The sequence below is a fragment of the Stegostoma tigrinum genome, chromosome 42, assembly GCF_030684315.1.
Source record: "Stegostoma tigrinum isolate sSteTig4 chromosome 42, sSteTig4.hap1, whole genome shotgun sequence".
NCBI classification, from domain to species: domain Eukaryota; kingdom Metazoa; phylum Chordata; class Chondrichthyes; order Orectolobiformes; family Stegostomatidae; genus Stegostoma; species Stegostoma tigrinum.
The window spans coordinates 9934778-9962526 of NC_081395.1; the positions used below are offsets into that span (position 1 = coordinate 9934778).

Consider the following 27749-nt stretch of genomic DNA (forward strand, 5'->3'; position numbering starts at 1 on the left):
AGGGATGTGCGGGTTAGGATGGATTGGCCGTGCTAAATTGTCCCATAGTGCCCAGGGATGTGCAGGTTAGGGTGGATTGGCCGTGCTAAATTGTCCCATAGTGCCCAGGGATGTGCAGGTTAGGGTGGATTGGCCGTGCTAAATTGTCCCATAGTGCCCAGGGATTTGCGGGTTAGGGTGGACTGGCCGTGCTAAATTGTCCCATAGTGTCCAGGGATGTGCAGGTTAGGGTGGACTGGCCGTGCCAAATTGTCCCATAGTGCCCAGGGATGTGCAGGTTAGGGTGGATTGGCCGTGCTAAATTGTCCCATAGTGCACAGGGATGTGCGGGTTAGGGTGGATTGGCCGTGCTAAATTGTCCCATAGTGTCCAGGGATGTGCAGGTTAGGGTGGATTGGCCGTGCTAAATTGTCCCATAGTGCCCAGGGATGTGCAGGTTAGGGTGGATTGGCCGTGCTAAATTGTTCCATAGTGTCCAGGGATGTGCAGGTTAGGGTGGATTGGCCGTGCTAAATTGTTCCATAGTGTCCAGGGATGTGCGGGTTAGGGTGGATTGGCCGTGCTAAATTGTTCCATAGTGTCCAGGGATGTGCAGGTTAGGGTGGACTGGCCGTGCTAAATTGTCCCATAGTGCCCAGGGATGTGTAGGTTAGGGTGGATTGGCCGTGCTAAATTGTCCCATAGTGCCCAGGGATGTGCGGGTTAGGGTGGATTGGCCGTGCTAAATTGTCCCATAGTGCCCAGGGATGTGCGGGTTAGGGTGGATTGGCCGTGCTAAATTGTCCCATAGTGCCCAGGGATGTGCGGGTTAGGGTGGATTGGCCGTGCTAAATTGTCCCATAGTGCCCAGGGATGTGCCGGTTAGGGTGGATTGGCCGTGCTAAATTGTCCCATAGTGCCCAGGGATGTGCGGGTTAGGGTGGATTGGCCGTGCTAAATTGTCCCATAGTGCCCAGGGATGTGCAGGTTAGGGTGGATTGGCCGTGCTAAATTATCCCATAGTGCCCAGGGATGTGCGGGTTAGGGTGGATTGGCCGTGCTAAATTGTCCCATAGTGCCCAGGGATGTGCAGGTTAGGGTGGATTGGCCGTGCTAAATTGTCCCATAGTGCCCAGGGATGTGCAGGTTAGGGTGGATTGGCCGTGCTAAATTGTTCCATAGTGTCCAGGGATGTGCGGGTTAGGGTGGATTGGCCGTGCTAAATTGTTCCATAGTGCCCAGGGATGTGCGGGTTAGGGTGGATTGGCCGTGCTAAATTGTCCCATAGTGCCCAGGGATGTGCGGGTTAGGGTGGATTGGCCGTGCTAAATTGTTCCATAGTGCCCAGGGATGTGCAGGTTAGGGTGGATTGGCCGTACTAAATTGTCCCATAGTGTCCAGGGATGTGCAGGTTAGGGTGGATTGGCCGTGCTAAATTACCCATAGTGCCCAGGGATGTGCAGGTTAGGGTGGACTGGCCGTGCTAAATTGTCCCATAGTGCCCAGGGATGTGCGGGTTAGGGTGGATTGGACATGCTAAATTGTCCCATAGTGCCCAGTGATGTGCGGGTTAGGGTGGATTGGCTGTGCTAAATTGTCCTATAGTGCCCAGGGATGTGCGGGTTAGGGTGGATTGGCCGCGCTAAATTGTCCCATAGTGCCCAGGGATGTGCGGGTTAGGGTGGATTGGCCGTGCTAAATTGACCCATAGTGCCCAGGGTTGTGCGGGTTAGGATGGATTGGCCGTGCTAAATTGTCCCATAGTGCCCAGGAGTGTGCGGGCTGGTGGATTAGCCATGGGAAATGTCGGCCTGTAGGGATAGGGTTGTGTGCCAAGTAGCCTGTTTCCACACTGTAGGAGTTCTGGAATCCTATACTAATCCTGTGAGGTGAACACCCCCCCTAACGACATTGTGTGGATTGCAGCAATTCAAGAAGGCAGCTCACAACCACCTTCTCAAGGGGCAACTAGTGGTGGGCAATCAGTGCTGGCCTAGCAAGTAGTTCCTATGTCCCATAAATGAGTTTTTAAAAGAGTCTTCACCCAGAGATTGGGGAGCCTGTGGAATTTACAGCCACAGGCCAAAGCATTGAATATTTTTCAAGAATGTCTTGGATACGGGACTAAAAGGATCAAAGGGGACTGCTGGAGAAAGCAGAAACAGGGGACTGACTTGGATAATCAGCTGTGATGCTATTGAATGGGGTAGCAGACTCGAGGGACTGAGTAGCCTACTTTTGCTCCCATTGTCTATGACTCTAATTTGAACTGTGAAGCAGAATATCTTCTTCGCTGAGAGAGTCATGAACCTTTGAAATTCTGCACCCTAATCGTATAATCGTAGGATCCCCAAAGGCAGAAAGAGGCCATTTGGCCCATCGATTCCACACCAACATACCCGGGGAGCATCTGTTGTGAAGTCAGTTCTGGACCAAGCTGGGTAGATCTTTAGGATTCCAGGGCTCAATGGAGATGTGGAGAAGCAAAAGCTATTGTTGAATGTTGCAGAATCCGTTACCTACTCTTGCTCAGATCCAAACCTCCCTTTGCTCTTTCCTGGGGGACAGGTGTGGGTGCCGCCAGAAAGGTCATAATTTGTTGCCTGCCTTTTCAATGAAAAAATGTGCCTCACTGAGACATTTCGGTGAGCGGTGCCAACCTCCACCCGACCATCACTGTCGGGGTCTGGAGTCACGTGTAGACCCAGACTGACTACAGACGGCATATTTCCCCCTCTCTGATGTCTGGTCATGAACCAGACACTATTGTCAACCCAGATCTGCGGAAATCGTCATGGCCATCATTGTTGCAGCTTTCTGTCAAAGCCAGATTATTTTTATGAATTGTCTTCACTCACCACTAGCCTCACTAGGGGAATATGAAACCATGCCCATTCCCTACCCTCAGGGTATTAACCCGGGCACGTGGATCACTGGTCTTCTCTCATTTAAGGCAGGGGATGGGAAGATGGCATGGGGAGGCAAAGCAGAGATACAGAGAGAGAGAGAGAAGGTGAATAAGCAGAGAGAATGGAGGAGAGCAAGGCATCAGAGAGAACAGACTGGGTTACATGGAACATAACAGCACAGTGCAGGCCCTTCAGCCCTTGATGTTGTGCTGACCTGTCATACTGATCTCAAGCCCATCTAACCTACACTATTCCATGTGTGTCCATATGCTTATCCAATGACGACTTAAATATACCTAAAGTTGGCGAATCTACTACCATTGCAGGCAAAGCGTTCCATTCCCTTACTACTCTCTGAGTAACGAAACTACCTCTGACATCTGTCCTATATCTTTCACCCCTCAATTTAAAGTTATGGTCCCTCGTGCTCGCCATCACCATCCTAGGAAAAAGGCTCTCCCTATCCACCCTATCTAACCCTGAAGATAAAGGCAGCACAAAGAATGAGAAATTAGGAGAGAGAGAGAAACAGAGAGAGAGAGAGTGAGATGGAGAAAGAGGGAGAGAGAGAGAGACAGCGAAGGAGAGATGGAGAGAGACAGAACGAAATGGAGAGTGACAGAGAGAGAGGGAGAGGTGGAGAGAGATGGATAGAGAGAGAGAGAGAGAGAAAGGAAGACACAGAGAGAAGGTGAGAAAGAGACAGAGAAGGAGAGACAAAGAGAGAGAAAGAGATAGAGAGAGACAGAGATGAAGAGAGAGAGAAATGGAGAGACAGAGAGAGAGACAGAATGAGAGAGAAAGAGAGAGACGGAGACAGAGAGATAGAAACGGGGAGACAAAGAGACAGAAAGAGAGAAAGAGAAATGGTGAGAGAGAGAGAGGCAGAGAGAGAAAGAGACAGAGAGAGAGAGAAAGAGAGTGAGAGAGAAGTGATGGACAGAGAGAGAGGAGGCTGCGTTTGGCAATAAGGGAAACCAATAGATAAAGAAACCAGAGATAGGGAGAGTGGGACCAGGTGGAAAGTGCGGAGGATGCAGAGATAAAGTACAGAGATTGTGGAATCACAGAGAGAGAGAGCGCGCATGAAGGAATGTACAGAGTGAGAGCAGGCTGTCCTGAGGAAGCAGAGAGAGATGTTGAAACCAAAGATAGAGAGAGAGAGTGAGAGAACAAGCAGTGAGAACAGAGGAGAGATGGGTGTCACAGAGCCGGCAGACTGGAATGAAGACAAAGCGAACAGAGATTGACAGAGAAAAATGAGCGAGAGAGAGGCCAAACAGCAGACAAGTGTGGTGTTTGAGGAATGACAGAGAGAAGGAGAGAGAGAAGGAATGGGCAAAGAGAGATAACGTAGAGCGGTTCTGGAAATGAACAATGTAGAAGTACCAGAGAGAGGGGCCAGACAGCGAAGGCGGAGAAGTGCGGGTATTAGAGAGAAACCATTCAGTCATAAAGTGACAGAGGAACAGAGATCACAGAGAGAACTGAGAAGCTGGAGATCAGAATCAATAGGCTGTGAAAACTCAGGGATCCATATCCCTTGAGTATAATTCTGAGTGCTAATGGAAAGCAATTAAAAGGGTACGGTGTTAAGTCTTCCCCGTGTCTCTTTGGTGCAAAGCATTTACATTGTGGACCCTATGCTTTACTAGAAATTCAATATTTGCAAGTTGAAAACTCACTTTTGATCAAGGTGATAATTGTCGAATCTTTAATCAGTTTTAATTGCAGCTCCCTGGGAATTCTAAAAATAGTGCTAATCTGCTATCTATTAGAGCAGGAACCTTGATTATCAGAAAAAATTATAATCCACTTTGGCATGAATGATCGTTTACTGGTTATTAAGCTCTGCCGGGTGCTGTGGAATTAATTTTCGTGTCGGTGTGAGATTCAGGAGATTGCTGTCTTTAGAAAGGCTGATACCTTCTGGGTGCTATGCAAATGAAAGGCAACAGCAATCTCAGGAGCAACAGTGTCAGGGCCAGAGATTTGCACAGGCAGTGAATATTACGTTATAGACAGGATGTTATAGTGGGGGATGTGTCACGGGGTTTTAAAGCATTGGATCTTAAGAAATTGAAGCAGGATTAGGCCATTTTCTCCCTCACCTCCCCGAGCCTGCTCTGCATGGCTGAGCCAGCATTCCTCATTGCTTTCCTGCCATTTCCATGCGACCCTCCACTGATCAAGAATCCGTTTGGAAATCAGAAATAAAAGCAGGAATTACTGCAAAAGCTGACAGTATCTGTGGAGAGAGAGAAAGCAAAGTGTGATGATGCTGTGGCTTTAAGAAGTTATTTTGTCCTGGTGTTATTTATTCGAAGAGAGGTTGTAAGGCAGAAATGTCAAGCAGTCCACCGAAACCACTAGAGTACAACTTGGAACAATAGAAGCAGCCAGGCTGGGTGTGGCCAACTGTCACAGAGGAAGATTTATGGCTTTTGTTTTAGTTTTTAGCTTAGATTTAAGCCGCTGCTGATGTAGACTTGAAGAAGTGGGAGCTATTTTTTCCCCCTCTCAATAACAAACAAAAGCTGGGGGTTCACTTCTTGGCCTACTGGATTGCGTGAGATACAAAATCTGTTTTCTTGAAATTGTCTTTTTGCCAAGGGGTGGGTTTGTGAGATGTTACTATATTAGAACAGTTAATTAGTAATACTTACTATGTCTATTATTCAATTATGTTCCAACAGAGTTAAGTTATTCTAAATTCCTTCTTCTTTTGCTTGTATTTTAACAACGGTGTGAAAATAGTGTTTTATTTAATGTCAATTAGCTTGGCCAGTCATATTGCATCTGGAACATGGAACCTCACATTTGCCCTAAAAGTAAGAAAACATTAGGGTCTAGGCTACCTTCTTAAAATATTTTGAGGGGCTCTGGTCTGGCCAATAGCAAATGTTTCAGCTTTAGGGACCCTTCTTCAGAACAAAATCTCTGTCTCTCTCTCATCCTTAAATATACACAAGGACTCTGTTCCCCACAACTCTCTGGGTAAGGTGTTGCAAAGACTCACAATCTCTGAGAGAGGAAATTCCTCCTCATCTCAGTCTTAAATTGGTGCCCCTTTATTCTGAGAGTGTGCCCTCTGGTCCCAGACTCTCCCATGGCGGGGAGTGGGGTGGGGGGAAACATCCTCCTCAGAATTGACCCTGTCAAGCCCCTTAAGAAATCTGTATGTCTCAATCAGATCCCCTCTCAGTCTTCTAAATTCCAGTGAGTAGAGTCCCAACCTGTTTAACCTTTGCTCATAAAACAATTCCTCCATACCAGGGATAATCCTAATGAACCTTCTCTGAGCTGCTTCCAATGAAATGATAATTTTGTTATGGATGATTTTGTTACGATGAAGAAACGTCTCAGTTACAATTAGGAAAAGGTTAGGGGTATGGTGTTATGTATAAATTACACTTAGACATAAATTACATTTAGAGTTACAGCTAGGGATTAGGATGAGGGCCAGAGTTAGGATTTGTGTTAGGTTTAGAATTATGACTTTGTTTAAAGTTAGGGTAAAGGTTAGGGACTGGGTAAAGGTTAGGGTTAGAGATTGGATTAAGGATAAAGTTAATGTTAGGGTTAGGATTAGGGATCGGGATTGGATAAAGCTAGGGTTAGGGGAAGGATCAGAGTTTAGGTTAGGCTCAGGTTTAGATTAGGGCTAGGGATTGAATTTAGTTGAGGGTTAAGACTCAGGTTAAGGTTAGGTTTAAGGTTCGGGATTGGGTTATAGTTGGGATTAAGGTTTGAATTAGGATTAGGGTTAGGTTTAGGTTTAGGGCAAGGTTTAGGTTTAGGGTTGAGGTTAGGTTTTGTGTCCGGGATTGGGTTAAATTTAGGTTTAGGGTTAGGTTAATGTTTGGGGTTAGGGCTAGGATTAGAGTTAGGGTCAGGGTTTGGTTTTGGGTTAGGGTTGGGGATAAGATTACTGAAGGTTAGGGTTAGAGCTAGGGCTAAGGACTGGGTTAGAGCTGCGAGTAGGGTGATTATTAGGGTTAGAGTTAGTTTTCGGATTAGTGTTTGGGTTGGGTCTGGGGTTAAGATTAGGGTTGGAGTTTGGAGGAGACTATATTGATACAGACAGCTGTTCTGATGCACTGTGACATTACCCTGCTGTATATAAGGCTGCCACGTTTGCCCTTGCGTCTGCCTGCTGTCTAATCGTTGCTCTTTCTCCACTCCACCTCCCCCCACCACCCTCACCCCCCGCAGCGAAAGAAGAGTCCGTAGCCACCTTCAAGGGCACCGAGTTTTTCTGCTACGACCTCTCACACAACCCCATCCAGAGCAGCAGTGACGAGATCACGCTGTCGTTCCGGACGCTGCAGCGTAACGGGCTCATCCTGCACACAGGCAAGTCAGCAGACTATGTCAACCTGGCACTAAAGAACGGGGCTGTCTCGCTCGTCATCAACCTGGGCTCCGGCGCGTTTGAGGCCTTGGTGGAACCCGTCAACGGCAAGTTCAACGACAACGGCTGGCACGACGTCCGCGTCACTCGCAATCTCCGTCAGGTAATGACCACGCCCGGGGGGGTGGGGGGGGGGAGGGGGTGGGGGGGGGGGTGCGGGGGAAATGTTCCCCCCCCTCCCCCTCTCATGCACTTTGCTTCGTCTTGGGGTGTAGGAGGGTGTGGGGAGAAAACGGCCTGGGCTTTCTTGTCAGTGCCCTGCTCAGCGCAAATTGTGTCTGTCCTGCATTTACGAAAGGGACTTCGGCAGGACGCTAGGGTGGGGGTTTCTTTTTTTTCTGAGAACTCCCCAGGGTAGCACCAACTCCTCTGGGAGACTCATGGAGTTGTACAGCACGGAAATAGACCCTTCAGTCCAACTTTTGTCTGTGATATTCGGAATCAATCTGGTCCCATTTGCCAGCATTTGGCCCATATCCCTCTAACCCCTTCCTATCCATGTCCCCATCCAGATGCCTTTTAAATGCTGTAACTGTTCCAGCCTCCACCACTTCCTCTGGCAGCTCGTTCCATACACACACCACCTTCTGTGGGAAAAGTTGCCCCTCAGGTCCCTTTTAAATATTTCCCCCTCTCACTTTAAACCTGGTTTTGCACTGCCCCACCCTGGGGAAAAGACCTTGGCTACTCACCCTATCCGTGTCCCTCATGATTTTATAAACCTCTATAAGGTCACCCCCTCAGCCTCTGACGATCCACGGAAAATAGCCCCAGCCTATTCAGCCTCTCCCTGTAGCTCAAACCCTCCAACCCCGGCAATATCCTTGTAAATCTTTTCTGAACCCTTTCACAACATCCTTCCTATAGCACTGAGACCAGAATTGAGCACAGTATTCCGAAAAGTGGGATGGCACAGAAAGAGGCCATTAATGCCATTTACCTTTGCATAAACTGTTCTGGTTCCCTCTTTGGGTCGCTTGGCCATAGCCTCACAGATGCACGACCAGGTTCCTTTTAACTGAGACAGGGGATTTTCACCTCAATTGGCGAACAGGCAGTGAATTTCAAACATCCCCCCACCCCACATGCTTCTCTGTGCAAAGAGATTCTCCCTCACTGCTGCTCTAATCCATCGATCGTTCACCTTCAGCTGACGTCACCTTCAGATGGCTGACTACCAATCTCCACCATCCACACGATCTAAGTCCCTTATTATTTTGTTTGTCCTGTTTAAATCACCCTTTGCCATCCTCCTTTCTGAGGAAAATGATCTCCAGTTTCCAAACTTGCCTCATCGGTGCAGTTTTCAAACCCGACCAGTGTTCCTATGTATCTCCTCTGCGTGCTGTCTGTCTCTGTCTCTCTCTGTCTCTGCCTCTCTCCCCCTCTGTCTTTCTCTCCTTATCTCTCTCTCTCCCCCCACCCACTTTTTCTCTCTCTCTATTTCTCTCTTTCTGCCTCTCTTGCTCCCTGTCTCTTTCTCGCTCTCCCTCCCTCCCCCATCTCTTTCTCTTTTCTTTCTCTCACTCTCTTCCTCTCTCTGTCTCTCTTTCTATCTCTGTCTCTCTCTCCCTCTCCTGTAATTGGTGACCAGAACCACACACAAACCTCCAACCGTGGTCTGACCAGTGTCTGATACACACCCCTACATTTGACTAATGAAGGGAAGCATCCCCTCTGGCTTCTTTACCGTCTAATCTACCCATCCTGACATCTCCAGGGAGCTACAGGCACTCCCAGGTCCCTCTTGCCCTGTCAATACCCTCCCTTTTGCTGCATATCCCCTCACTTTGTTTGCCCACCCCAAAACGCATCACCTTGCATTTCTCTGGATTGAATTCTGTTTGCCACTTCTGCAAACTCAACCAAACCAGTAATGGGTCATGGAGTCATAGAGGCATACAGCCCAGAAACAGACCCTTCAGCCCAACCAGTCTATGCTGACCATAATCCCAAACTAAACTAGTCCCACCAGCCTGCTCCCAGCCCATATCCCTCCAAACCTTTTCCTATTCCTGTACTTCTCCAAACGTCTTTTAAATGTTGTAATTCACATAATAATCCACATCCAATGCTTCCTCAGGAGTTTCATTCCGCACATGAACCACTTTATATGTAAAAAAATTGTCCCTCTTGTCTTTTTAAAACTCTCTCCTCTCACTTTAAAAATGTGCCCCCTAGTCTTGAAATGCCCCATCCTAGGGAACAGACAAGTCTATTAAATCTATCTATACCCCCCCATGACTTTATTAACCTTTATAAGGCCACCTCTCAACCTCTTATGCTCCAGTGCAAAAAGTCCCAGTTTATCTAATTTTTATTTAAAACCTCCACACCTGGCAACATCCTGGTAAATCTCTTCTAAACCCTCTCAGGCTTAATAATATCCTTCCTGTAACAGGGAGAACAGAACTGCCCACAGTGCTCCAGAAGAGGCCTCACCAATGTCCTGTACAACCTCAACATGACGTCTCAGCATATTTCCACACCCAAAACGGCAGATTGGTTTAGAGCGTTCTCCAATGTGAATCCTTTCAGATTATATGGCAGCACTGTGCTCAGATGGGAATTTTTTTTGTTAAAAGTGAAAACCACTGAAAGAAACAAATCAGATTCCAAAATGTTCACCCTGGATCAGGCTAGATTTCACCACTGGGGCATGTGTGAAGGAGCTCATGGGAAGGGAAAGCGCTTGGCAAAATTGGCACAGTTTCAAACGTTGCGGTAATGCGGGAAGCGCAACTGGACAGGAACACTGTTTATTTCTGAATGCCAAAACAGGGCCACGGAAATTGGATGACCAGCCATGATCTAATTGAATGGTGGTATAGGCTCGAAGGGCTGAATGGCCTACTCCTGCACTGATTTTCTAAGCTTCCTACAGTTTAGAAAGGCAAATCCCAACCCGGTACAGACGGCTCTGTGGAGCCATGTCTGAGTTTGCGTTGTGATTGGGTGCAGGTGATGAGTTCCACATAGGCGGGTATCCATATTAACAATGGAGCCTGCTCTCAAGGAGTTCAATGGAGAGATTCGTTAATGATTCTGTATGGAGCTTGCAGGTGTTATCCTACAAGATCTTTGACTGCACCCAGCATCAGACCCATACTCTCAAGGGATTGGAATGTTGAGTCTTCCAGGGTTGCCAAAGCCCAAGAACATGCATTCTGAGAGAGAACTTAGTTGGAGGAGGAACAGGGTGAGGTGAGACAGGGTGATTACAAGCTGCTGTACCAGTGTTGTAAGAAGTGAGAAAAAAGCACATTCTGGCACTGGCCCTGTAATTATCGCACGCAGGCCAATAACAGAAAAGCATTATTAGTATCATTCATCAGAAATTATGAGTTATGGTTGTCAATGGGTTTGTACCGAATGGTTATTAAATAACGCGGTCCAGCAGAGGTAATTATTACATTATAAAATGCAATTTATTAATTGCTTCAGGAATGATGTTATCCAGTATCAATTCGGGAGTTACAAGATAATTTTCCAGTCCTGAGCCCTGAGAAAGGATATTTCTATGATGGTTCTCAAAGTCTAGCAACACTGTGTTTCCGACCAAACATGCAGCACGCGCCAAATGGGGAAAGGCATTAGATTCAGAATAGGGTTATGTTCTGACTCAGCTTCATTTGAAAAAACAATTGAGTTCAGCCTCACATCAATAAAGTACCAGGAATGTCAGGCAACGTAATTACTTATTGCATACAATCTGTAATGAACACAGTGCTACCCTAATCTGGTATATGACTGCAATGTAACACTACATACTTCCAGTTCTGAAAATAATCCAATGTAACACAGCACTCTTCCCAGTCCTGTATATAACCTGTAATAAAGCACAATAATATCCCAGTCCTGAATATAATCGGTAATGTAACACAGCACTGTCTTGGTCTTGTATATAATCTGCAAAGTAATACGGCACGGGCCCAGTCTCAAATATAATTGGTGATGTAACATAGCACTGCCTCAGCCTCGTATATAGTCTGCAATATAATACAGCATTGGTCCAGTCCCATATACAATCTGTCATGTAACACAGTGCTGTTCGTCCTGAATATAATCTGTAATATAACATAGGGTGGTCCCAATCGTGTATATAATCTATAAAGTAACACAGCACAGTTCCTCCCAAATATAATCTGTAATGTAACACAGTGCTGTCCTAGCGCCATATATAACCTGTAATGTCACACAGCAATGTCCCAGTCCTGTATATAATGTGTAATGTAAGACATTGCTGTCCCACTCTCATATATAATCTGTAAAGTAACACAGCATTGTCCCAGTCCTGTATATAATCAGTAATGTAACACAGTGCTGTCCTAGCGCCATATATAACCTGTAATGTCACACAGCAATGTCCCAGTCCTGTATATAATGTGTAATGTAAGACATTGCTGTCCCAGTCTCATATATAATCTGTAAAGTAACACAGCATTGTCCCAGTCCTGTATATAATCTGTAATGTAACACAGTGCTGACCCAGTCCCGTATATGATCTGTAAGGTAACACGCCACGGTCCCAGACTCATATATAATCTATATTGTAACTCAATGTTGTCCCAGTCCTGTATGTAATCTATAATGGAACACAGTGCTGTCCCATTCCTGTATATAATCTGTAATGTAACACATTGCTGAAGCAGAGCCATATATAATCTGTAATGTAACACATTGCTGAAGCAGAGCCATATATAATCTGTAAAGTAACACATTGCTGAAGCAGAGCCATATATAATCTGTAATGTAACACATTGCTGAAGCAGAGCCATATATAATCTGTAAAGTAACACAACATTGTCCCAGCCCTGCATGTAATCTGTAATGTAAGGCAGCACTGTCCCAGTCCTGTATATAATACGTAATGTAACACAGCACAATCCCAGTGCTGCATATAATCTGTAATGGACCACAGTGCTGTCCAAGTCCCTTATATAATCTGTAATGTAATAGCGCTGTCCCAGTCCCCCATATAATCTGCAATGCAACACAGAGCAGTCCCAGTCCTGGGTATAATCTGTAATGTAACACAGTGCTGTTGCCGTCTTGAATATGATTTGTAACGTAAAACAGCATGGTTCCAATCCTGTATATAATCTATAAAGCAACACAGAGCAGTCCCAGTCCCATATATAATCTGTAATGAAACACAGCACTGTCCTAGTGCTGTATATAATCTGTAATGTAGCACAGGACTGTCCCAGTTCCGTATATAATCTGTAACACAATGCTGTCCCAGTCCTATATATGTGTTTGTAATGTAGCACAGGACTGTCCCAGTCCCGTATATAATCTGTAACACAATGCTGTCCCAGTCCTATATATAATCTGTAATGCAACACAGCATTGACCCAGTCCCGGATATAAACTGTAATGTAATACACCACAGTCCCAATCCTGTATATAATCTATAATGCAACACAGCAGTGTCCCAGCCCTGTATATAATCTATAATTTAACAACACTGTCCCAGTCCTGTATATAATCTGTAATTTAACAACACTGTCACAGTCCTGTATACAATCTGTAACGTAACACAGTGCTGTCCCAGTCCCATATATAATCTGTAATGTATACAGTGTTGTCCGAGTCCATTTTACAATCTGTACTGTAACCTAGTGCTGTGCCAGTCCTGTATTTAATCTATACTATAACACTGCAGTGTCCCAGTCCCATACTTATTCTGTCATGTAACACAGAATTATTCCATTCCCATATATAATCTGTAATGTGACACAGCACTGTCCCAGTCCTGCACATATCTGTAATGTAGCACAGCACTGTCACAGTACTGTACATAAGCTGTAATGTAACACAGCACGGTCCCAGTTCTGTGTATAATCTGTAATGCAACATAACACTGTCTCAGTCCCATGTATAATCTGTAATGTAGCACAATGCTGTCCCAGTCCTGTATATAATCTGTCATGTAACACAGCACCACCCCAGTTCCATATATATTCCATTATGTGACACAGCCCTGTCCCGGTCCTCTCTGTAATTTATAATGTAACACAGCGCTGTCCTCGTCCTGTTTATAATCTTAATGTAATATACTGCTGTCCCACTCCCATATCTAATTTCTAATGTAACACCACACAGTCCCAAACCTGTATTTAATCTGTAATGTAAGAGCACTGGCCCTGTGCTGTATATATTCTGCCACGTAACAGTGCTGTCCTAGTCCAGTATATAAACTGCAGTTTAGCACAGCAGTGTCACAGTCCTGTATATAATTTATAATGTTACACAGCACAGTTCCACTCCGATAAATAATCTGTAGTGCGACACAGCCCTTTATATAATCTGTAAAGTAACACAGCACTGTTCCGATTCCATATGTAATGTGTAATGTAACACAGCACTCTCCCGGCCTTGTACATGATCTGCTGTGTAGCACAGCAGTGTCCCAGTCCTTTATATAATCTGCAATATAAAACAGTGCAGTCCCAGTTGCATACATGTTTTGTAATGTAACACGGCGCTCTACCAGCCCTGTATATTGTCTGTAATGAACACAGCACAGTTCCAATCCCATATATATTTTTAAATGTAACACAGCCCAGTCCCAGCCCTGTACATAACTTGTAATGTGACACAGCACTGTCCTCGTTCTGTTTATAATCTTTAATGTAATATAGTGCCGTCCCACTCCCATATATAATCTTTACTGTAACACAGCACGGCCCCAGTACCATATGCCATCTGCAATGTTACACAGTGCTGTTCCAGTCCTGCATATAGTCTTTAATGTAACACAGTGTCATCCCAGTCACATATATAATCTGTAATATAACACAGCACTGTCCCAGACCTGTATATAATCTGAAATGTAGCATTGCACAGTCCCAGTCCTGTATATAATCTGTCCTGTTACACAGTGCTGTCCCAGTCCCATATATAACCCGAGATGTAACACAGCACGTCCCAGTCCTGTACATGATCTGTAATGTAGCGCAGTACTGTCTCAGTCCTGTATATAATCTATATCGAAACACAACATGGTCTAAGCTCTGTATATAACCTGCAATGAAACATAACACTGGCCCAGTCCCATACATAATCAGTAATGTAACTCAATGCTGTCTCAGCCCTGTATAAAATCTGTTATGCAACACAGTCATGTATATAACCTGTAACATCAGACAGCACTGTTCTAGTCCTGTTATAATCTGTAATGTAGCACAACACATTCCCAGTCCTGTACATAACCTGTAAAGCAACACAGCACCGTTGTAATCCTGTATATAATCTCTAATGCATTACAGCACTGTCCCCATACTGCATATAACCTGTAATGCAACAGTGTACTCTCCCAGTCCTGTGTATAATCTGTAATGTGACATAAGCCTGTCCCAGTGCCGTATGTAATCTGTAATGTAAAATGGTGCTGTCCCAGTTCTGTATATAATCTGTAATATAACACAACACTGGCTCAGTCCCATGTACTATCTGTAATGTAACACAATTCTGTCATATAAAACAGCGCTGTCCCAGTTCTGTATATATTCTGTAATGTTAACACTGTACTCTCCCTGTATATTATCTGTAATGTAACACCGCACTGTCCAGTTCTGTATATACTCTGTAATGTAATACGACACATTCCCAGTCCTGTATATAACCTGTAATGCAACACAGCACTATCGTAGTCCTGTGTATAATCTATGATGTAACACTGTACTCTCCCAGTCCTGTATATACTCTACAATTTGACACAGCCATGTCTCAGCCCTGTATATTATCTGGAATGTAACGCAGTGTTGTCCCAGTCCTAGGTGTGTTTTGTAATATAACACAGCACTGCCCATGCCCTGTATATAATCTGCAATGCAAAGCCGCACCATGCAGACCTGTACATGATCTGTAATGTAGCACAGCACTGTTACAGACATGTATATAATCTGTAATGTAACACCGCACTGGACCAATCCCATATATCATTTGTTATGTAATGCAGTGCTGTCCCAGTCCTGCATATAATCTGGAATGTAACACAGCGCTCTCCCAGTCCTGTATATGACCTGTAATATAAAACCGCACTGTCCCGGTCCCATACATAATGTGTAATATAACACAACGTTTTTCAGTCCTTACGTTAACTATAACATAACACAGCATGGTCCCAGTCCTGTAATGTAAAATAGCGCTGTCTCAGTTCTGTATATACTCTGAAATGCAACACAGCACCTACATAGTCCTGTACATAATCTGTAATGCATCACAGCACTGTGCCTGTGTTGTATATAACCTGTAATGTAACACTATACTCTCCTAATCCTCGATGTAATCTGTAATGTAACACAACCTTGTCCCAATTGTGTATATTATCTGGAATATAACATGCTGCTCCAGTCTCATGTATTTTCTGTCATGTAACACAGTGCTGTCCCAGTCCAGTATATAATCTGTAATGTAACACAGCATTGTCCAAGTCCCTTATATAATCTGTAATTTAAACAGTGCTGTCTCAATCCTGTATATAATGTGTAATGTTACACAGCACAGTCCTATTCCTGCATATAATCTGTAATGTTACACAGCACGGTACCAGTTCTATATATAATCTGTAATATAACACAACACTGGCCCAGTCCCATATAGAACCTGTAATATAACACAATGCTGTCCCAGTCCTGTATAATCTGTAGTGTAAAACAGCACTGTCCCAGTCCTGTACATAATCTGTAGTGTAACACTGTACTCTCCCAGTCCTGTATATTACCTGGAACATAACACAGTGTTGTCCCAGTACCAAATAATCTGTAATGTAACACATCGCATCCCAGTCCCGTACATAATCTGTAATATAACACAGGTCCTGTCCCAGTTCCGATTATAATCTGTGATGTAACACAGCATGGTTCCAGTCCTGTACAAGATCTGTAATGAAGCACAGCACTGTCCCATTCCTGTGTATAATCTGTAATGTAACACAGCTCTGTTCCAGTCTCGTATATAAACAATAATGCAATACAGTGCTCACCCAGTCCCGAATGCAATCTGTAATGTAACACAGCGCTGTCCCAGTCCCATGTATAATATGTAATGTAACACAGTAATGTTCCTGCCTGTTTTTAATCTGTAATGCAATCCAGTGCAGTCCCAGTCCCCTATATAACCTCTAATTTAACACTGTGCTGTCTCGGTCCTGTATATAATCTGTAATGTAACACATCGCATCCCAGTCCCGTATATAATCTGTAATGCAGCACAACACTATCCCAGTCCCCTGTATAATCTGTAATATAATGCAACCATGCCCCAGCCTGGTATACAATATGTAATGTAACATATCGCATCACAATCCCATAAAGAATCTCTAATATAACACAGCAGTGTCTCAGTCCCATATATAATCTGTAATGTAACAGTGCTGTCCAATTCCCATATAATATCTATAACATAGGATAGTGCTCTTGAGTCCCTTACTATAATGTAAAACAGCATGGTCCAAATCCTGTATTTAATCTGTAATATAACACAGCACTGACCCAGCCCATGTATAATCTATAATGTAACACAGGCTGTCCCAGTCCCATATATAATCTGTAATGTATACAGCACTATCCCAGTCCCATATATAAGCTGCAATGTAAACCAGAGCTGTCCCAGTCCCGTATATGTGGAATGCAACACAGCGCAGTCTCAGTCCTGTATATAATCTGTAATGCAACATAGTGCAATCCCATTCCTGTACATAATTTGTAACGCAAGACAGCGCAGCCCCAACTGTATGTAATCTCTACTGGAACATAGCACTGTGCATAATGGAATACAGTCACATGTATAATCTGTCATGTTACACAGCACTGTCCCTGTCCTGTATATTGTCTGTTATGTAACACAGCGCTGTCCCAGTCCTGTATATTGTCTGTCATGTTACACAGCACTGTCCCTGTCCTGTATATAATCTGTCATGTTACACAGTGCTGTCCCAGTCCAGTATATAACCTGTAATGTAACAAGCACAGTCCTGTTCCTGTCTATAATCTGTAATTTAACACAGCACAGTCCTATTCTTACATATAATCTGTAATGTTGTACATGGTCCCAGTTTTGTATATAATCTGTAATATAACACAATGCTGAACCAGTCCTGTGTATAATCTGTAATGTAAAATGGTGCTGTTCCAGCTCTGTATATACCCCTTAATGTAATACAACCCATTCCCAGCCCTGTATATAATCTGTAATGCATCAGAGCACTGTCCTGACCTGTGTATAACCTGTAGTGTAACACTGTACTCTCCCAGTCCTGTACATAATCTGTAATGTGACGCAGCCCAGTCCCAGTCCTGCATGTTGTCTGGAATGTAATGCAGTGTTGTCCTAGTCCCGTATATAATCTGCAATGTAAAACAGAGCTGTCTAACCAGCCCATGCTGATCGTATTCCTAAACTAAACTAGTTCCACCTGCCTGCGCTTGGCACAAATCCGGCAAAACATTTCATATTCATGTACGTATCTAAATGTCTTTTAAATGCTGCATCCACCACTTCCTCTGGAAGATCGTCCCACAACGAACCACTCTCTGTGTAAAATAATTGCCCCTGCGTCTTTTAAAAATCTTTCTTCTCTCACCTGAAAAATATGCCCCTAGTTTTGAAATCCCCCATTCTCAGGAAGATACAACTACCATTCACCTTATCTATACGCCTCATGATTTTATGAACCTCCACGAGGCCACTCCTCAACCACCTACGCTCCAGTGAGATAAGACCCAGCCTATCCAGCCTCTCCTTATTACTCAAACCCTCCTTTCCCAGCAACTCCTGAACTCTCTCCAGCATAATAACATCCTTAATAATGTTCTGCAGAAGAGTCATTAGAACTGAAACGTTAACTCTGATATCTCCCTCCACGGATGCCACCAGATCTGCTGAGCTTTTCCAGCAATTCTTCTACATCAGGTTTACAGCACCCACAGCTCTTCAGGTTCTCACTGAACAACGCGATTGAGCATCTTTGAGACAGAGATTGAAAGGATCTGGATTGTTAAGGGGATCAAGGTTTATGGGGAGAAGGCAGGACAAGGGAGCTTGAGGAACATACCGGCCCTGATGGAATGGCGGAGCAGACTCGATAGGCCAAATGGCCTGCTTCTGCACCTGTATCTTATGGGTCTTAAGTCAACTTACGGAAGGTGCGATACAAACTGAGCCCCAGCCCAGACACAATTGATGTCACCATACTGCCCCTTTTGAAGGTGGTTGTGAGCTCCTCTCTTGGCGATGACTGGCTCAATCTCTTGGTTCTTTGAATGCCATATTCTTGAATAAATAGCAGGCATATCAGTGAAACCTATGTCTTCAGAAAGAGATGTTAATAGACAGGGACAATGCACTGTAGAGTTCAATGCCACGGTCCATTTCTAAGCTTTAAATGCAATCTATAAATACTTACATTTTCTGTTGGAGTATTACCTCAATCAATCAAACCATTCTTCATACCGTCTTATGAAGAGAATTGCATTTCAATGTGATTTTATTCCGTTTCCACTTTAATTTAATTGAATCATATCGTTCTCAGAGGATTTAGCAATTTGCAGCTGCAGGCAACAGGTATTTTTCAATATAGCACAGGGGTTTGACAGAGAGGAAGGCTCCCTCTACACTGCCCACAACAAACCACAACAGGACAGGGTCAGCACGAGGTTAGATACAGAGTAAAGCTCGCCCTACACTGTCCCTGTCAAACACTCCTCAGGGACAGGGACAGCACGGGGTTAGATACAGAGTAAAGCTCACCCTACACTGTCCCCCGTCAAACACTCCCCAGGACAGGGACAGCACGGGGTTAGATACAGAGTAAAGCTCACCCTACACTGTCCCCCATCAAACACTCCCCAGGACAGGGACAGCACAGGGTTAGATGCACAGTAAAGCTTTCTCTACACTGTCTTCCGTCAAATCTGCCCGGACACGGACAGCACGAGGTCAGATAAGGGTAGAGCTCTCTCTACGCTGTCCACAACAAACTCCCAACCAGACAGAGGCAGCATGGGGTTTAGTTGTGGCAGGAATTTTCTTTAGCGAGAGAGGGATCTTTCTGTTTTTACTGCCTGAGTTGGTGACAGTGTGAGAGATGGTGTTTTTGCATGCCATTGTGTTCCGCTGTTTGACCTGAATGGTTCGGAGACTCTGTCCTTGTGGACTCACTGTGTTGGATTGACTGAATTCCCAAGGGGAAGCAGGGTCAGCAATCTGCTTCCACCTGGATCTCTCCTGGAAAGTAGATGCCCCCCCCCCAATTCTTGGGAGAGAGTTGGGAAACAGATTCCCTCTCCTCTAAGCTCACTGCCTCCCCGAGCCATCACTACAGTCTTCAGTTCTGCTGTCCAGGGCTAGTGGCAAAGTGCAACCACACCTCAACTTCTTCAGGAGGCAAACATCCATAAGGATTCGTGCCTATTTTTATAGATGCACCAAAGAATGCATTCTCTCCTGATGCATCACAGCTTGGTACAGCAACTGCTCTGCCCAGGACTGTAAGAAACTATAGAGAGTTAGCCCAGTCCAGCACACAAACTAACCTTCCATCCACTGACTCCATCTACACTTCCCCCTGCCTCAGGAAGGCAGTCTACATCATCAAAGACCCCTCCAACCCCTATTACAATCGCTTCCAACCTCTTCTGTTGGGCAAAAGATACAAAAGTTTGAAAACACATACAGATTGAAGAGCAGCTTCTTCCTTGCTGTTATCAGGTTTGTGAACTGGCCACTCATATATTAGAGTTGATCTTTCTCTGCACCTTCTCTGTAGCTGTAGCAATATATTCTGCATTCTGTTCTATTACTGTGATGCATTTATGTAAGGTATGGTTTGCCTAGATAGCATGCAAAACAATAGTTTTCACTGTATTTTGGTATGTGTGACAAAAATAAATCAAACTAAATGTGGAAGGTGAGCACCTCACCTTCCACACCTCCCTTCTGATAGAAACATATAAAATTATGAAGGGAATAGATAAGAAAGAAGCAGGAAATGGTTTCTACTCAGGGGTGTGAAACTAGAACTTGGGGGCATAGGCTCAAAATAAGAGGGCAGCAGATATGGCACTGAGTTGTGTGCCTGTGGAATTCCCTGCCCAGTAAGGCTACCTCACTGAGTGTTTTAAAGGCAGAGATAGATGGATTTTCGAACAGTAAAGGGATTAAGGGTTATAGTGAGCGGGCAGGTGAGGGGAGCTGAGTCCACGAAAAAGTCAGCCATGATCGTACTGAATGGCAGAATGGGCTTGATGGGCCAGACAGCCTACTCATGGCTTTTATGAAACTTCTAATTCCTGATTTTTTTTGAGCACAAATTCCACCTGCTGCCATGGCAGGATTTGGACTCAGGTCCCCTGAACATTACCTGGATTAGCAGCCCAGCAATGATACCACGAGGCCATCACCTCCACCCGTGTTCATTTCAACTGCTCATTTATGTACTTTTCAAAGAGTGTGAGGTTTCCCATCTCTGCGTCCCTCTGTCTTACCGTCTCACCTCTAAGACCTTGAGGCGGCAAGGACAATGGCTTATGGAGGCAGCTCAAAAGTTTGTCGGTCCAGATGGCTGTAGGTACCGCTCCCAATTGGGACAGCGATGGGAATCCCAGAGGGTGGAGCGCTCCAGAGGTTGGAGTTGGAGGAACACAGAGATCTTTGTGGATCATAGCCCTGGTAGAAGTTGTGGAGCTGGGTGCACAGTGGGATGCTGAGGCAAGAGCGAGAAATTTTCGAGTGGGATCGGTAGACAAATACTAGAAGCATAAAGGGTCAGTTTGCAACACCAACAGCATGGCTTCAATTCCCACGCCAGTTGTGTTACCAGGAAGGACTCTCCTTCTAACTCTCCCTTTACCTGAGGTGTGGTGACCCTCAGGTGAGAGTAGCAGAATCATAGAGATGTACAGCACAGAAACAGATCCTTTAGCCCAATTCTTTCATGCAGACCAGATATCCTACATTAATCCAGTCCCATTTGCCGGCATTTGGCCCGCATTCCTCTAAACACTTCCATATCATTCATGTCCCCATCCAGATGCCTTTTAAATGCTGTAACTGTACCAGCCTCCACCACTTCCTCAGGCAGCTCCTTCCACACACACACCACCCTCAGCGTGAAAAAGTTGCCCCTCAGGCCCTGTTTAAATCTTTCCCCTCTCACCTTAAACCTAATCCTCTAGTTTTGGACTCCCCTACCCTGGGAAAAAGACCCTGTCTATTCACCCTATCCATGTCCCTCATGATTTTATAAACCTCTATAAGGCCACCCCTCTGTCTCTGACGCCCCAGGGAAAATAGCCCATTTAATCTCTCCCTGTAGCTCAAACCCTCCAATCCCAAAAACATCCTTTGTAAATCTTTTCTGAACTCTTTCAAGTTTCACAACATCTTTCCTATAACAGTTAAACCACCACCAACTATCTCTCTCTAGTGAGAAATTAGCCCTATGACCTGGTTGGACTTAGTTATTTATGACTGGGGAGGGAGATTAATTTGATTTTCTTGTTTGCAGTTTGTAACAATATTCTATTGCCACTGGGCTATGGGTAATGACTGGAGAACACTGAGCTTCTAATGACCTTTGCGTTTGGGGTCAAATTCCTAGAGACCTTTCATGTCACCCCCAATTTCCTGTACAAAGCCTCTGGGGCAAGTGGTTTCGCACTTATTCCTGACTGAAGATGTGAATATGTGGGGGTCAGGTACAGGTCAGGTTATTGGGAGTGTATGGACCCAGAGTGGAAAATACAACTGAACCAGGATTTAGTCTTCCATGGGATGTGAGCATCTTTAGCAATACCAGCAGAGACTGAATTGCTTTGGACTATATTCACCAGACTTCTCAGAAGAACGAGAGGGGTATCTCATAGTAACCTGTAAAGCTCTAATAGGACTACACAGGGTCAACGCAGGAAGGATGTTCCCAAAGACCTGGGGAGTCCAGAACCCAGGGGATCACAGTCTAAGGATTATGGGGCAGGCCATTTAGGACTGAGATGAGGGGAAATGTCTTCACCCAGAGAGTGGGGAGCCTGTGGGATTCTCTGCCACAGAAAGTGGTTGAGGGAGAAACATTCAGGGACAGTAAGAACTGCAGATGCCGGAGTCAGAGATTACATAGTGTGGAGCTAGAGGAACACCGGGCAGCATCAGAGGAGTAGGAAAGTTGATGTTTCGGGCCAGGACCCTTCACTGAAACATTGAATGTTTTTGAGAAGGAGTTGGGTATAGCTCTTTGGGCTAAAGGGATCAATGGAACTGAGTTGGATGACCAGCCATGATCCTATTCAATGGGGGAGCAGGCTCGAGGGGCTGAATGCTCTCTCAGATTCTTTGTTTCTTTTGAATGCATTCAAGAAAGCGTTGGATACAGCTTTCAGGGCTAAAGGGGTCAAAGGGGGAAAACAGGTACAGGGGACTAGTTGGATGATCAACTATGATCCTGTTGAATGGTTGTACAGATCTGAGGGGCCAAATTTGACTGGATTTGATTTATTGTCGTCATATGTACCTAAGTACAGTGGAAAGTTTGGTTATGCGAGCAGTATGGGCGGATCGGAGCAAACAAGGTCATACACATCATTGGATGCTTTGACATAGCAGGGCGTACAAGGTTAAATGGCCTGCTTCTGCTCCAAGATGTGTGTCAGCGAATTTGCAAGCCTTCCTCTCCGTGTTTCATTCTAAATCAGCTAGAGTAATTATATGGCTTTAATGTACAGTATTGAAGAGGGAGGAAATTGGCCCAAATCAAACCTTCTGCCGATAGCACTGTATCCGAGTGATGATTGGTTTATCAGCAACACAACTCACGCCACCCCCTCAGTTTTGTCACCGGGCCTTCGGTTGAGAGGGTGGGCATCAGGGGCAGCGTTAGTTTCCTTGGCCCCATTCACATATGCCTCACCCCGTCATGGTAAAAGGCCAGTCACTCTCTGCACATCTCAACCTAAGACCTGCGTAGGGCTCCACAAAACCCTGGGTCACTGCACCCAGCGACAATGAGTTTAGTCAGGTCTCTGGAGGTTGATTTGATGTGATTTATTACTGTCACGTGTATCGAGGTAGAGTGAAAGGTTTTGTTTTGCGAGCAGTACAGCTAAACCGTACCATACAGAGTGAGCTAGGGTAGTGGAACACAGTGATGTATACAATGTTACAGCTGCAGAGAAGGTGCACATAGCGTGAGATCGACATTAAATTTAAAATTTAATGTCCATTTAGAAGTCTGATAACAGTGGGGAAGAAGCTGTTCTTGAATCTGTTGGTCCGTGTGTTTAAGCTTTTGTACCTTCTGCCTGATGGAAGAGATTATAATGGGGTGGGAGGGGTCTGTGATGATGCTCGCTGCCTTCCTGAGGCAGGGGGAAGTGTAGATGGAGTCAGTGGATGGGAGGCTGGTTTGTGTGATGGACTGGGCTGTGTTCACACCCCTCTGTAGTTTCTTGTGGTCCTCGGCACAGCAGTAGTCGCGCTGACCATGCTGCATCCAGACAGAATGCTTTCTGTGGTGCAATACTCCAGCATCTTGTACACATTCAACATGACCTTCCTGCTCTTAGACTCTCTGTCCCTATGAATAAAGCCGAGGACAGTGCCTGCCTTATTAACTGCTCTCTGCCCCTATCCTGCCATCTTCGATGACATATGCATATATAAACATTAGTCTCTTTGATCCTGTACACCCTGTACAATAGCATCCTTTATCTTCCGGTGTACCTTGTGCCAATGTTTTCCACATGGAACTTTATCTGCCACCTATCTGCCCACGCCACCAACTTGCCAATAACATAGAGTCACAGAGGCAGACAGCGCAAAAACAGACCCTTCGGTCCAACCAGTATCAAACAAAATCCCAAACTAAATAAGTATCACCTGCCTGCGCTTAGCCCATATCCCTCCAGGCATTTCTTATTTGTGTACTTATCCAAATGTCTTTTAAACGCTGTAACTGTACCCACATCCACCACTTCCCCTGGAAGCTCATTCCACACACGAACCACTCTGTGTAAAACATTTGCCCATTGTGCCTTATCCAAATCTTTCTCCTCTCACTTTAAAAAAATATGCCTCCTAGTCTTGAAATCTCCCACTGTAGGGAAAAGATGCTCATCCATACTCCCAATGATTTTATAAACCTCTATAAAGTCATCCTGTCAACCTCCTGCTCTCCAGGAAAAGAAGTCCCTGCCTCTCCTTATGACTCAAGCTCTCCGTTCCTGACAATATCCTGGTAAATGGCTTCCAAATCCTCTCCAATTTAATAAAGTCCTTCCTACAGGATTTATACAGTTAATGGCAGCCCTCAGGAGTGTTGTAGATCAGAGAGACCTAGGGGTACAGGTAAATATTTCCTTGAAAGTGACATTACAGTTAGACTGGTTGGTGAAGAAAGCATTTGGTACTCCTTGCCTTCATTGGTCAGAGCAGTTGAAATGCCAGGACATTGGTGAGACCACTTTTGGAACAATGCGGACTCTTCTGGTTGCCCTGCTTGGTAGAGACGATGTTATTAAACTGGAAAGGGTGCGGAAAAGATTTAGAAGGATGAAGCTGGGACTGGAAGGTTTGCATTATAAGGAGAGGCTGCATAGGCTGGGACTTTTATTTTCTGGAACATCGGAGGATGAGGGGTTACGGTATAATAGTTTATGAAATCATGAGGGGCATGGATAGGGCGAATATCCAAGGCCTTTTCCCCAGGGTAGGCAAGTCCAAAACTAGAGGGTGCAGGTTTGAGATGAGAAGGGAAAGATTTAAAGGGGACCCGAGGGGCAACTTTTTCACACAGGGGGTGGTGCGTGTATGGAACGAGCTGCCAGAGGAAGTGGTGGAGGCTGGTACAATGACAACATTTAAAAGGGCATCTGGGTGGGGACATGAATAGGAGGGGTTCAGGGGAATAGGAGCCAAATGCTGACAAATGGGACTGGATTCATTTAGGATATCTGGTCAGCATGGACAAGTTGGACTGAAGGGTCAGTTTCCATGCTGTTACAACTCTGAAATCAGTTGACAAGGAAGATGGGAGGAAGTGGCACAGTGCAGTGAATCAAGAGTAGCCAGCAGGGAGTTAAAATGATAATTAATTTGTGTCCTGCTGCTGAAGATCAGAATCGGATCTGAAATCTCTAGTCCCAAGGTAAAGCCCAGATTGGTGGTGGAGCAGTGACATTTATAGACCATAAACCCCCGAAGCTCAAGGGGACGGAGGTTCGAATCACACAATGGGAGCCCATTGCTAAGTCCAGAAACAGGGATAGCCCCATCTGGATGCCCGGGAAGCTAGTTCAATGCAAAACTCCACCTGGTAGCAGGTGCGCATTGCTGATGGCTCCCACATGTAAGGGAGTGGGGGAAAATGTTGGGTAACATAGATGGGGAGGCGACCCAGGCCACGCAAGGCACCTTGTCTTCGAGAAGTTCAAAATGTAATGCCTTACCCTGTCGACCAGCCCTTCACTTCAGCTGGAGAACAGCCGAGGCCAAAGGGTACCAGGGAGACCATAGCATGGAAACGGTGGCGCCAACTCGCGGGGTTAGAAAGTATCTGATCTGGCAGCTGCCCAAAATGCACAACACACTTAGCCCAGCATGTAGAGTGATTGTCTGCAGGTGAGGTAGCATCCTGTTGGTCCTCAACCAGTTTCATCTGCTCCCTGCGTAATTGGAGCTGCAGAAAGATATCTCAGAAACAAAACAAAACAGAAGTTGCTGGAAAAGTTCAGCAGGTCTGGCAGCATCTGTGAAGAAAAAAATCAGAGTTAACGTTTCGGGTCCAGTGACCCTTCCTCTGAAGGTTTATGGGGAAAAGACTTTGACTACTCACTTGAAGGAGTTGATGCTGAAGTTTTATGAACAATGACAGAACCCGCCATTTATAACCCTGGGAGCCACGTATTTTAACCCGGTGCCCATCAGAAGAGTCACCGGACCTGAAACATGAACTCTGATTTTTTTTCATCACAGATGCTGCCAGACCAGCTGAGCTTTTCCAGCGAATTCTGTTTCTGTTCCTGATTTACAGCATCCACAGTTCTTATGGTTTTTTACACATCTCAGATTTTGATCACAATTATTCTGAAATCCCTCGATACAAAATGCACATGTTATTTCCCAGCCACGGACCAGAGAGGTGCAGTGTTGCCAGGCACAGGCAGAAGTGCAACGTCAAAATACTGGGTGAATTGATTGCCTTTTTTATCAACGATATTATGCATGGAGTGAACAATTTGTGCTGAGCAGTGAACTTTCATGGTCTTGCGGACACAGCAGGACAGTAACGATTTCCCGCAGGAAACTGTGTTATTATGTGACACTCGCAACGTGGCTTGGGACAGGGGCTGCTGACAAACCGAAGGGTGACACTGCCGTGTGAAACGACCAGACTGCGGCTGCATGTTGTGGGGGAATGGCCGGGGGGGGGGGGGTGGTGCTCAGAGATGGGCACTGCTGGTTAGGGGTTTGAAAACGGCTCACAGCTCGAGATGAACTTAATCGCAAATGTTAGTCCCGTTGCTGGGCTGGCAAAGAGCAACAGAGTGTACGTGTGAATGGTCAAAATTGCAAGATTTACCCCACACTCCTCACTGTAACACTCTCTGCTTTACCCCACTCTCCTCGCTGTAACACTCTCTGATATACCGCACAACCCTCACTGTAACACTCTCTGAAATACGACATACCCCACACTGCAACGCTCTCTGATAACTCGCATTTCTCACCGTAACACTCTCTGAAATACGCCACATCCCTCACTGTAAAACTCACTGATATACACCATACCCCTCACTGCAACACATTCTCATGTACCCCGTTCCCGTCACTGTAACACTCACTGATATACCCCACACTCCTCACTGTAACTCTCTGCAATATACTCCACACCCCTCCCTGTAACACTCTCTGATATACCCCACACCCCTCACTGTAACACTCTCTGATATACTCCACACCCCTCACTGTAACACTCTCTGATATACTCCACACCCCTCACTGTAACACTCTCTGATATACCCCACACCCCTCACCTAAACACTCTCTGATATCCCCCACACCCCTCACTGTAACACACTCTGATATACCCCACAGCCCTCACTGAAACACTCTCTGATATACCCCACACCCCTCAATTTAACACTCTCTGATATACCCAACACCCGTCACTGTAACTCTCTCTGATATACCCCGCATCCCTCATTTGAACATTCACTGATATACCCCATTCCGCTCACTGTAACACTCTCTGATATTCCCCACACACCTCACTCTCACACTCTCTGATATTCCCCACACCACTCACTGTAACACTCTCTGATATTCCCCACACACCTCACTGTAATACTCTCTGATATTCCCCACACAACTCACTGTAACACTCTCTGATATACCCCACACCCCTCACTGTAACACTCTCTGATATACCCCACACCCCTCACTATAAC

The 27749-nt window shown here is 45.3% G+C and overlaps 1 protein-coding gene across 2 annotated transcripts in view; it reads left to right on the forward strand.

Moving 5' to 3' along the window:
- LOC125449256 (neurexin-2-like) overlaps positions 1-27749 on the forward strand; it is a 1112849-nt gene that overhangs the window by 296772 nt on the left and 788328 nt on the right. For both annotated transcript variants that reach the window (XM_059641436.1, XM_059641437.1), the window contains exon 4: positions 7104-7405. In XM_059641436.1, the coding sequence (XP_059497419.1) occupies positions 7104-7405 (302 nt within the window). The remainder of the gene's footprint in view (positions 1-7103; positions 7406-27749) is intronic.